General features: G+C 42.4%; 1 protein-coding gene across 2 annotated transcripts in view; it reads left to right on the top strand.

Moving 5' to 3' along the window:
* The window catches only part of IL1RAP (interleukin 1 receptor accessory protein), a 140,674-nt gene that overhangs the window by 80,173 nt on the left and 47,323 nt on the right, over positions 1–13,178 (top strand). For both annotated transcript variants that reach the window (XM_074297870.1, XM_074297869.1), the window contains exons 3-4: positions 8,629–8,914; positions 10,171–10,357. In XM_074297870.1, coding sequence (XP_074153971.1) covers positions 8,629–8,914; positions 10,171–10,357 — 473 coding nt within the window. The remainder of the gene's footprint in view (positions 1–8,628; positions 8,915–10,170; positions 10,358–13,178) is intronic.

Below are 13,178 nucleotides of genomic sequence, written 5' to 3'. Positions count from 1 at the left end.
AAAAGTAGCACAGACTCCTTTGGGAGGTGGGCCTTTGCACCTCAGTGGGGCCGCCAAGAAGCACCTGGGTAACTTTGGTCAGATCTTTGACAGTAATGGAGGAGCAAATTGCCACTGAGGTTCCCTTCTATTGTCTAGAGTCTAAGTCTCTGGGGCACTGCCTTTTCCATGACCCTATGAATGATCTCTTTTTAATTATTTTATATTTTCATTTTATTTGATGGGCGGCTTGGTGAATAGAAGGGAAGAGGAGGGAATAAACATTTATATGGCACCTACTATATACCAGGAACAATTATCACCTAATTAAATCCTAATGACAGCCACGCAAGGTAGGTACGAGATTATTATCTCCATTTTATGGTTGAGGAAACTGAAGCAAACACATTAAATCCCTTGCTCCAGGTCAGCCAGCTAATAAGTGTGTGAACATGAATTTAGTTCTTCTTGACATCAGGCACAGCACTCACTATACTATACCACCGACTGTTCTTGGAGGGTTGCCCTTGGAATAAGGAAGTCGTAGATTCAATAGCAAGGTGGCTTCTGGCCAGTTACATATTCTTGAATGTGCTATGAGCAGCCCTCTAGGGTTCCATCCAGACCCTAGAGGGATTTTCCATAATTGAGATTTCTCTGCAAATACAAACAAATTGGGAGGGTCAAAAGCACTCTCTTCTTTCTTTTTCTTGTTCTTCTCTCTATCTCTCCCTGTACATTTCTGTCTCTCTTTATCTCTGCCTCTTTGAGGGTGTGTGTCTCTCTATGTTTCTTTGTCTCCTTCTGTCTCTCTTAGTCTTTCTGTCTTTGCCTGACTCTGTCCCTGTCTCTCTCTTCCCTAAACTTACTGTATTACTTCCTATCAACCACCTCACTCTCTTATATATGAGTATTTAATCTTCTATTATAATGTTCTTATGATGGTTTCCAGAGATCCTTGAGCGATCTACAAATAGGTTTTAGTGGATTTTTGAATCTGGATGACACAAAACAATCACAAGTTGATTTATACTAACCTGCAACTGAATTTGGATATTTTTCTCAATTATGAATATACACAACACCATGGTAGGCTGAAAAGAGATCCATAACCAGACTGCCAAAGAGTCTACAACACAAATACAGCTCCCGTCTACCCCAAGCCTTGTAGAATGGGTGCAGGAATGGGTTTGGTTTTGTCTTTGTGGCACCAAAGTCTGGCACATGGTAAGTACTTTAAAAAAAATACATGACCCATCTTTGTCCTCTGGGATCTTTTCTGGATTCATCATGATCTAGGACACTATCAGGGAATGCCCTAAGATGGAGACAGAATTCAATAATAAATATCTGCTAAGTCAGGGGGCAGCTTCTCCGTAGATTTTCTGCCACCATCAACAGTTTTATATGAGCAGTGACACTTAGCCTGAAACGTTGGCTAAAACCAAGAGCTAGCTCTTCCATAACAGGTTCAATCACACTAGAAAGAGAGTCTTGGGATAGTCCCAGAGCTTTAGCCTTTGACTATGTCTCTGGTTTAGAAAGGTTAGAAACAAAGATTCCCCTTGAGTCTTGGAGATACAGCTGTGGCTTACAAGCCACAGAATTAGAAGGTTGGAAAAGACCTGAGAGTCCTTCCAGCCCAATTTCACGTGTTTCCTCTTTAGGGCACTCTCACCATTCCTGCATGAGTTGGCAGATAGACAGCTTGGGCTCCAAGTCAGCTAGGAATACTTGGGTCTGAAATCTGCTGTATGCTGGCTTTGTGATCCCAGACAAGTTAATCTCTCTCTCTCTCTCTCTCTCTCTCTCTCTCTCTCTCTCTCTCTCTCTCTCTCTCTCTCTCTATTTCTCTCTCTCTCTCTCTCTCTCTCTCTCTCTCTCTCTCTCTCTCTCTCTCTCTCTCTCTCTCCTCTCCTCTCCTCTCCTCTCCTCTCCTCTCCTCTCCTCTTCCTCTTCTCTTCTCTTCTCTTCTCTTCTCTTCTCTTCTCTCTTCTCTTTTCTCTCTCTCTCTCTCTCTCTCTCTCTCTCTCTCTCTCTCTCTCTCTCTCTCTCTCTCTCTCTCTCTCCTCTCTCTCTTTCCAGTTTCAATTCCTTTATCTGTAAAATGACAAAGTTGGCTAAATATTCTCTGAGGTCCTGTTTAGTTCACATTCTTTTATCCATTAACCTTTCAAAACTCCCCAAAAGTCATTCATAGAAATGAAGCAAGGAATGGTAGAATCATTCCCTGAACCCTCCAACTAGTAATCAATTTTATTTTTGAGCTGAATACTTTTCCTCCCCTGGAGGATGTTTCTACCATTCATGTATGTCCCACTTGGCAATGTTTTAAAAACAAAGAAAACTCTCCATTTTGGTGACTGCAAGGTAAACCTCATTGTGCCATCCAGGGAAATTATGTTATTAGCCAATCACTATAGGCCACAAGAAGAAATGTGATCTAATTGGTCATGAAAGTGAATGAGCTAATCTTTAGCTCTTGCCCCTTTCCCTCTATGTTTTCTTCAACAAGTTGACAAATTGTGTTTGAAATATCCCTATTTAAAATCATTTCCATTTATTTATATTCATCTTTGAGTAAAATTAAAAATAAATTCAAATTCACATTTTAGACTTGGAATTTGAATTCAACTGTTTAAAGATGAATAAAGATATGCAAGATTTTGAGGGAGGGAAAAGAGACTCCAATATTAAAAAAAATTTTGTAAGGCAAACCTAACTCTGTCTTTTTCTGCATGTTTTGCAATCATCTAATGTTGAGTACATCCATTTCAATGCCAATGATAGTTTTTACAAGTGCCTGTCATATACAGTGCACTTTGCTGGGGAGGGAACAGGGACTGGATCCATGATTTAACTGGCATGATTTAAGAAAATATAAAATAATTTTTAAAAGATCATTCATAGGGTCACAAAGCTTCCTAAAGCAGCGGTAAGGGAACGCTAAAAAATCTCGCCTCCCATTTCAGGTGGTCACCTTCTTTGAAACAGATCCTATTCCCAAGTTGCCTAGATCAGCTCATTTTTTTTAGTCTCAGGACCCCTACAGACTGTGAAACAACATTGAGGACCATCACTGTCTAAGTAAATTTTGTTTACATGAGTTGTATCTATTGGGATTTAGGATATGAAAAATCAAAACAGCTTGGTATTATTGTGAAAATAGTTTAGACTTTATGTGCCACTTGAAAAGGTCTCAGGAACTCACAAGGGTCTCCAGACAATAATTTGAGAACCATTGACAAAGAGCTTCAAAAGTTTGAATCCCGAGTATATCTGTGTTAGTCAGGTAACAAGGTCCTCTTGCCTTGGAGACCATTTCTCTATCTGCCACCATGTGCTGGGGGAGAGGGAGACAAAATATGCAACAGCCTCTGTCTTCAGGGATGAGTGTGGTATAGACATATAAGTGAATATATACAAGCGGATTGGGTGAGGGAGGCAATAGCATCCCAGATAACAGAACACATCTCAAAGCTAACTGAGACAAGCAATTTTTGAGGTTTTGTCTCAGTTTGTATCCCTAACTGCTTAGCATTGATCCTGTCCCTTAGTAAGTCCTTGATAAATGATTGGTGATAGATCCAGCTGAACTTTGTGCAGAGATGAAGAGGGTTATGGGGACCAGCCTGTGGGAAGGCTCGCAGAGAGGTGCACAGAATTCCATGAGTGAGCAAAAGGATGTTCATTTGAATATTCATGATGTATCACATGAAATTCAGCATGTTTTTTTTTTAATTTAGAATTTTTTTCCACAGTATATATGCATGAGTAATTTTTTTAAATAACATTATCCCTTGTATTCATTTTTCCAAATTATCCCCCCCTCCCTCTACTCCCTCCCCCCGATGACAGACAATCCCATACATTCTATATGTGTTACAATATAACCTAGATACAATATATGTGTGTAAATACCATTTTCTTGTTGCACGGTAAGTATTAGATTCTGAAGGTATAAATAACCTGGGTAGATAGACAGTAGTGCTAACAGAAATTCAGCATGTTTATTGAGGCTATAGCTAAGATTGTTTTTTTCTTTCTTTCTTTCTTTCTGTCTCTTTTTTCCTTCCTTCCTTCCTCTCTCCTTCCTTCCCTCCTTCCTTCCTTCATCCCTTCCTTCATCCCTCCCTTCTTCCCTCCCTTTTCCCTCCCTCCCTTCCTTCCTTCCTTCCTTCCTTTCTTCCCTCCATTCTTCCCTTCCTTCCTTCCTCCCTCCCTTCTTCCCTTCCTTCCTTCCCTCCCTTCTTCCCTTCCTTCCTTCCTTCCTTCCTTCCTTCCTTCCTTCCTTCCTTCCTTCCTTCCTTCCTTCCTTCCTTCCTTCCTTCCTTCCTTCCTTCCTTCCTTCCTTTTTTCCCTTTCTTTTTCTTTGCCTTTGTATCTTCAATGAATTGTACACAATAAGAATTTAATAAATGGAGAGGAAGAGAGCCTCTGTGAGCAAGGAACTTGCATTGTGGGGGTGATGGCAGTTAACCTTGTATACAAGTACTTAAACATAAAGACAAAGTAAAACAATTCCATTGAGCCAGAGCTCTAAGAGAGAGGGGGATGCAGAAAGATTGAAACACCAGAAAGAGGCACCTGAGCTGGATGCCTCCAGTACAGAACCATCCTCTTTCTTTCTGTCTCCAAGCACTCAGTTGTCCCTCAGTTTCCCCAGTGTTGCCTTATATACTTGCTGAACCCAAATCATGGTGTGCCCTGGGAAGATGGACTCAGTGGCTGCTCCAGCCTCAGGTGTCCATGACATTGTCACCTGGATTAATTCCCCATCTTTTATCTCCTTCCTCTTCATTATCCTCCAGTGTAGTTATAGGATTTAGGACCCAAAGGCACTTTGTTCTGACAGATGTAGATGAGTGCTACCCGGATTATCGGTCCTAGAGCCAGAATTTGTATTCAGGGCCTCACTCTCACGCTCCTTTCCTTCCCCTCCCTATTTCTTTGTAATTTCCCTAAGTCACAAACTCCACAACATCGCACACACTTCTCAGAATGTTGCGGAGAGCTGTTTTGCCCTCAGTGGGAAGAGCTGACAAGTTCATTGTTGAAAAGGCCTGGCCTTGAATATCGGAGCAGCAGCACGATTGGAGGGAAAAGTCTTCCCTCTGAATTCTGCTTGCCTCTGTTGGCTTTGGGATCCGTTGCCGGGAGGGAGGGATTTTGTTCACCTCCCTGGCTCGGCTTCCATGAATGTCAAATGGCCACGGAACCCCAACAGGCTGCTGAGAGGTTCATTAGCTAAGATGTATACCATGTTATGTAAATGCTAATTGCCTTTGCCAGTGTGGGCTGGATTTATCAGGGACTTGGAGTTGAAAAGCTCTGAATGCCTCAATAAGTCTTTGTGCCAGTGAGCTTGAACTCGTGGAGCCCATTTGGCTGATGGAAACGATGGCTTCGGGTTCTTTTATGACTGGGGGCCATTTCAAGGCTGAAGCTGCCAGGCTGGTTCAGACGGGATTGGAGGAGCACATTACGGAAAACCGTGTTTCTCGGGGCCCACAAGCGAATCCGCCATGCTGTTATTATAGACAGGTCTATTTGCACAATAGCCGTCTCCCCTCCTGGCCTTCTGCTGGGCTCGGTGGTGAGTCACATCATTAATTCTGTGTTACATGACACTCCTGCCTCTTGTCATGCATCTTATTTTTATTTATTCATTGAATAATTTTAAAAGCCCTGACAGAAGAACTTCAGGTGGCTGCCGGAGAAGAAGTGCGACTCACAACACTGACTTCAAATAGACACAGGCAGCTGATGGGATGTCCACACAGTGCTCCGGCCCCTTCTTAGACTTTTGTGAATGGTAATTGGGGCTGATTTAGTCTTCTTCACTGAGAAATCTGATAGTGGTAACGAGACGGTTCCTCGTATAGGAAAAGGGGAATTATTTCACGAAGAGGCAAGAGCACTGAAGTTCGAATCAGCATCGTGTGGGCCGTGAACAAAAGCAGACATAGCCTGGGGTGTCCATAACAAACTCCATGGAGACATGGATGAAATTTGGGGCTGTTTCCTTCATGGGGAATTTGCTCTTCTTTCTGGCCACTAAGTCCCATCTGGCCACCTGAAGTCCTTGCTTAGGTGAAGCCTTCCTTGACAACTGCCACCTTTCTCCGCTGACCTCCCCCAGTCTTCAGAGGTCACTCCATTCAGTGCTCTTTTAGATGTGCTCTTGAATCCAGGTCCCCCGTCCTATAGATGCTCCTTTGGCTTCCCATTCTTCTGGCCTCCTGGCATTGCCGCTCACCTTGCTGTTGTGTGTCTTACCATCCATCTTGTAGTTGAACCCTCTATTCTTTTTGTTGTTCTTCCCATTAGGATGTGACGTCCGTAATGGGAAGAGCTGCTTGAGATTAGCAGAGCCATATTTTATATATAATATAATAATACATAATTATATAAATATAATAAATTATTTTATATATAATAATATATAATGTTATATAAAATATATAAGAATAAATATTATATTATAAATATATATAATATTATATAAATATTAAATATTTATATAATATATAATATATTTTATATATATTAAATAAATATTATAAATATTTAGAATATATTTCCATATTTCATTTTCTGTCCATCTTTCCAAATTAATTACAAGCAGCTTGAGGCAGGAATCACCCCCTCCCAAATCTAACAGAGGAACACATGAAAAATGTACCATGGTTGTGTACTGAAGAATCTTCCCGATGTACTGTCCCTAAGCACCAAAGAAAGGACAAGTCATGATTTCTCCGCCTGAGGAACTTAGGTTCTCTTGAAGACCTGTGAGTCTTGCAGGATAATCTAAGATTGTTCTGAGGTCAAGGGAGTTACTTGGACAAAGCAGTTAGAAAATATAGGAAGAAAATGGCATTCGGAGCTGGAAAGGGGAAGGGAGAGAAGGGAATGAGCATTTATTAAGCACCTGCTGTTTCCTAGGCACTGTGCTAAGCAGGTGGCAAATATTTCCTCATTTGATTCTCACAAAACCTGTGGGAGGTAAAAGATATTATTCTTAGAGTAAAAAAACTGAGGCAGACAGAGGTGCAGTCCCTTGCCCAGGGGTAGATAGATATGAAGTATCTGAGGCTCTATTTGAATTTAGGTCTTTCTGGCTGGAGAGCCAGCATTTTATCCATGGGCAGGCCTCCTACTTGCCAGATCAGTGAAGGTTTCAAGCAAGAGGATCCCTGGGGATGGGCCTCCATCACATCGCTCACAGGGTATAGCACCATGCTGGGCACACAGGCCTTCAGTAAATACTAATTGACAGATTGATTGACTCTTCTTCCTGATAGTCCAGTAGATCATTGAGAAAGCCTCCTCTCCCAGAGGGCCCTGCCAGAGAAGTCGCTGCTCCGGTCACGGGCTCCCCAGCCATAGTGATAACCACAATCGTGAGGTACATGTGGGCACAGATCTGGAGCTAGATGGTATATAGCTCTCTCTCTCTCTCTACACACACACACACACACACACACACACACACACACACACATACATTCACTATAGATTCATGTATTCACACAAATTATATGTACTTGCACACAACAACAAAAGAATATATATTAGTGTAGAGATCTGAATCTAGATAGAGATATAGCTCTCTCTATACACATATACTCACAGACACATATTCACTATACATACCAGTACATGTTCATACAAACTCTGCGCCCTTGTACATGTATGTGTATAAATAAAAATATATATATGTACATACACACTACACACAGAGACATGTCCATGCATGCATGTAGGGCAGCTGGCTGACACAGTGAATATAGAGCAGCCAGCCTGAAATCAGAAGGCTCATCCTGAGTGCAAATCTGGATGTAGACGCTGGCTTTGTGGCCCTGGGCAAGGTGCCTAATATAGTTTGCCTCAGTTTCTTCACCTGTAAAATTGTCTGGAAGAGGAGGAAGAGAAGAATGAGGAGGAAGAGGAAGAGGAGAAGGAGGAGAATGAAGAGGAGAAAAAGGAGGAGGAAAAAAAGGAGGAGAAGGAAATAAAGAAGGAGGAGGAGGAGGAGGACAGAAAGACCTCCATTTGACGGACTTTGACAGATGGTGGCTATGTCAGTCCATATCAGCATCTGTATCCTATAAGGGCAAAGTCAGTGTTAAAACCTGATCCCCAATGGACCACGGTGATGCCCATTTTTCCTAACTAGACTTTTAATTTTAGGAGCTTGGAGAGGGAAGCCAAAAAATTAGCTCACATTCTTAAAAGACATGGGTCTGGTTGCTCTGGCCACGCCGGGCCCAGAGAAGCCCTGAGCCTGTGGTCTCTTTCTGGAAACACGGCCTCTCTCCATAGCGGTCAAGCCCTCAAGCCATCAGGGAGGAGTTTTCTGCAACTGCCCAGCATGAAGAATCAACCAATGTATAAATAGACATGTTCATTAGAAAACAAATAGGAAGTTTCCCTTGCTCTTCCATGACAGAGAATGGCCTGCTCTCACCAAGCGCTACACTCTGAATTTATTTTTAAAGGTTATAGTTTGTGTCAGGAATACATTTCAGACTTTAATCTTCTGCAGACCTTATTTACTTTTTCATGAAAAATTATAGGACTCCTGCAGATTGATAGAAACGGTCTGCATGTTAGGGTTGTCTTAAAGCGGTGCCTTTCTCTTTTCAGAACGCTGTGATGACTGGGGGCTGGACACCATGCGGCAGACCCAGGTGTACGAGGGGGAGCCGGCCTACATCCAGTGCCCGCTCTTTGAGCACTTCTTGAAGTTTAACTACAGCACTGCCCACTCAGCGGGTCTGACCCTCATCTGGTATTGGATCGGGCAAGACCAGGACCTGGAAGAACCTATCAACTTCCGTCTCCCCGACAACCGGATCAGCAAGGAGAAGGACCTGGTTTGGTTCCGGCCGGCGCTGCTCAATGACACGGGCAACTACACCTGTATGCTAAGGTATGGATGCAGTGGGATGGTGCCCTCTCTGCATGAGACCCGTGGGGACCAGAGCCTTCGGGAGCCCAGGCTGTGGGGTTGGGGGCTTCTGCTGATGGCCTGCGGCTGAGAGGGGAGGAGAAGAATATCACTGCCTGCTCCCTTCCTTGTCCCCAGAGGCAGCACACACACACACACACACACACACACACACACACACACACACACACACAATGAAGATACATAATGAATAACTAAAACAACAGTACACAAAAGCCAAACTGCCCTCCCATCTTGAGAGATCATGGTCGAATTGCCTAGATGCCCATCTAAAATGGTATCTGACTCATTGCTTAGGCAAATGGTGGTTTATGCTAATAATGCAGGAAGCCAATTTTCATTTCCCTGCCTTCCTCTTCTATCCTTCCTTCCTTTTTTCCCTTATTTCTTCCCTCCCTCTCTCCCTCCCTCCTTCCTTTCTTCCTTCCTTCTTTCCTTCTTTCTTCCTTCCTTCCTTCCTTCCTTCCTTCCTTCCTTCCTTCCTTCCTTCCTTCCTTCCTTCCCTCCCTCCCTCCCTCCCTCCCTCCCTCTTTCCTTCTTCCTTCCCTCCCTCTTTCCTTCCTTCCTTCCTTCCCTCCCTCTTTCCTTCTTCCTTCTTTTTTCTTCCTTCCTTGCTTCCTTCCCAATTGCCTCCTTACCAGTGTTCCACCAAACATCAGGAGCAAATCAAGGCGCCTCATTGTAGGGAGAATACAGAACCCTAAAGGATACCCAGAGAAGCATCACTAAGTTGGTAAATGACTTGGCAGTCCAGCCACTGGAGGATCACTTGCCACAACAGCGGGTTTCATCACAGCCTCCAAAAGATGGTTTCTGTCTTTAATGACCTGAAGGACTGTCCAGTGAAATATAGAATTGATGTGTTCTGCTTGGTCCCTGAAGGTCAAACTAAGAGAAATCAGAGAGTGTTGTAAAGTGGTGGATTTATGGTTGATAGGGAAAACAACTTTCTAATAGTCTGAGCTGTCCAAATGTGCAGTGGGTTGGCCAAGGTTGGAAGGCTTCAACAAGGACTGGAGGCCCATTTTTCTTTGGGAATTGCTGTTTGTTTCCAGATTGGAGCTCTTCTGAGGGCCTTTATGTTTCAGACATTGAGTAAAGTATCTTAGTTCGGGATTCCCCTGCAGATTGCTGCTGTTTCATCTGCAAACTGACAGTATCCTTGGCCTTGGACTGAGCTCACGTTTGCTTCCTTTCTCTCTCTTTCTCTTCTTCAGAAATACCACCTACTGCAGCAAAGTCGCCTTCCCCTTGGAAGTCATTCAGAAGAACGACTGTTTCCAATCAGCAATGAAAATGCCCATGGAGTATTTGTACCTGGAGCATACCCTGCAGGTCGTAAAGTGCCCGAACATAGAGGGATTTTTCCCTGCCAGTGTGAAGCCAAAGGTCACCTGGTACATGGTAAGCAAACCGATGCTCTCTCTGCTCCTGCCTTTCCAAATAGCTCCAGAAGCTAGCAGTCTCTGGGCTAGCCTGGAAGTGTCAGACTCTAGATGCTGCCTTAGGGCCAGACCCAAGGGTTAAGTGTTTCTGGACAAGTTGAATGATGGATATAATACACTTTGCAAATTTAATGTAATCTTGATGTACATTATATATATCACAGAGGTAGTGGGAAGGGGCCAAAGTGGGAAGACCAGATTCAGTTACTGAACAGTTGTAGGACTTCTCTTTTCTCAATCTCATTTTACTCCTAGTCAAGCACCCATCTACTTCAGAGAATCGTGAGACTCAAATGAAATAAAAGCAAAATGCTTTAGTAATTTGCTAACTCTGATATGATAACATTACCAATAGTTTGTTATTGTTGTTTCCTATTGAGTGGGGAACAAAGTCAAAGTGCAATTATCATGGACAGGTGGACTCTTATCTTCTACTCAGGGAGCGCTGGGTTTATTTCATGCATTTGTGGCCACAGGAAAGTCCTTCAGCCTCTTAGAGTCTCAGGCAGTTCTCTTAATGCTATCACCTGAGCGGAGGGACATTATTAGTCTGTCTAATGTAGGGTGTTCCCAAATGACAATGCCCTAGGTTCTTGAGCAGTTGACATAAGAGATGAACCAAGATAAAACTAAAATTAAATATTGATACCTTTGTTTTCATATCACTTTCACTTATTGTAGAAAAGTTTTTTTTAACAGATAAAACTAACCATATTAAGGGAACCAAAATTAAATATTGATGCGGTTTTTTGTTTTTGTTTTTGTTTTTGTTTTTTTTGGTTTTTTTTGAGGCTGGGGTTGAGTGACTTGCCCAGGGTCACACAGCTAGGAAGTGTTAAGTGCCTGAGACCAGATTTGAACTCGGGTCCTCCTGAATTCAAGGCTGGTGCTCTCTCCACTGCACCACCTACCTGCCCTGATGCCTTTTGTTTTTATATCATTTTCACTTATTATAGAAAAGATTTTTAAAGGATAAAAGTTATTATATCAAGGAAACATTTATTAAGCACCTACTCAGTGCCAAGTATTGTGCTAAGAATTCCAACAATCATGTGTGACAGTATATACACTCTGCCATGTCACGATCATCCCATCTTCTAATAAAGAAGAAACTGATATTGCTTTTTCTTCACTCTTCTCTGGGGCAACTTGGACCATTATTTTAGTCAGGTTTCAGTTTAATGATTTAATTCTTCCTGTTTATGTTGTTGCCATTGTATATGTCTGTTTTCCTGGTTCTGCTTCCTTTAGGTTCCATCTTATCCATATGCCTTCCCAAGATTCTCTGAGTTGTTCTTATTTGGTGTTTTGTGTGTGAAACATTAATGTTCTTTTTTTGTGTGTGTCACATTTGTTAACTCTTTTGTTCTATATTTGAACAAATTGAAGGAAAGAAGGAAGGAGGAAAGGAAGAAGGGAGGGAAGGAAGAGAAAGAAAATATGCAATTATTAAATGTCTATTATGTTCCAAGAACAGTTCTAAGTGCTCGTTTGCCCCTCACAACAATCCAGGGAAAAGTGCTACTAGCGTCACTTTTTTACAGTTGTCCGAACTGAGGCAGGTTGCTTAAGACACTTGTTCAGTCAGCCACTAATAAGTATGGATAAGGCCACATTTGAACTCAGGTCTTCTTGACTTCGGGCCCAGCCCTCTTGCCAAGGTAGAGGTGGCTTCTGCACAAGCTCAGTTTACTGGAGCAGAGTGCTAGAATCATCCTCCCACAGAAGCAAGCAGATAGTTTATGTTCTTTCATTACGGCCTTCAACGTCTTCTGTTTTCAGCGTCCTCTCTGAAGTGACCCTTATATCCAATATGGTTCAGAAAAAAAAAAAAGTCAGATACTCAATAAAAATTCTTTTTATCCTCAGTGCAAACTATTTCCTGAACACACAGAGTGGGAGCCCTAAAATCCCAGTAGCTAAAAGAGTCTTTCTTTAATAGGTTTCCAATTAATGAGCGAAGCACTGCCAAATTGACCAAACTGACCAAAGCTCAGTAAAACTGAGCTCAGAATATGTCGTCTCTACTTCAGGGAATGGCGCCCAAACTCTGAGTAAGAGGGAATCTGTCATGTGTCCTGCAAGGGAAAACGAAAAAATAAAAAGAACAGAAACCCAAGGAGTTAAGGAGGATCACTTAGCTGCACAAGGAAAATTTCCACATTTGATAAGTGATCCTTTTCAAATGTGGAAATTTTCCTTGTGCCGTTGACATGGAACAATAGAGCGCCTGTTTGGAGGCTCACAATGACCTGCTATCATTCTTAGAACTGTTTCTCACTCACAAGTCCCCAAATCGGCAAATGCGATTAGGTAATTTTGCTATTTAGCAAAATCACTGGTAAAGGATCAGAAGGACTCAAGGGGAAAATGTCTTTCTATAGAGAAAAGTGCATGTATCTGGAATCAGAAGAAAAGCAGCAATAAATCAGGGCTCTGATACCTAATAATTGTAGCACCTGGGACAAGTTCCTTTTTTCCCAGCTTTAGTTTTGTCCATTGATAAAGGTGGCGATGACCTCGCTGATATACAAACTCCATTCTAGTGTAAAGTGTTCTGCTTTTATTAATTAGCCCATATAATATCCCCCTAAATTCTAATGTTCTTAAGGAAATAGAACCAAAGCAGACACACTAGGGAGAATCATGATGGATTCCCATTCTGACAAGGCATCTAACACATCTCATATCCAAAAATCTTCCTAGTTAAGGTCAGAGACCCACCTGGCCACAGGCTGAAGTAATTTTTAGACACTTTTGAGGGTAAGCTGTGTGGAAAG

The sequence above is a fragment of the Sminthopsis crassicaudata genome, chromosome 3, assembly GCF_048593235.1.
Source record: "Sminthopsis crassicaudata isolate SCR6 chromosome 3, ASM4859323v1, whole genome shotgun sequence".
In the NCBI taxonomy this organism is placed as follows: Eukaryota; Metazoa; Chordata; class Mammalia; order Dasyuromorphia; family Dasyuridae; genus Sminthopsis; species Sminthopsis crassicaudata.
The sequence above is the reverse complement of the archived record's forward strand: the minus strand, read 5'-3'. Positions and strand labels throughout refer to the sequence as shown.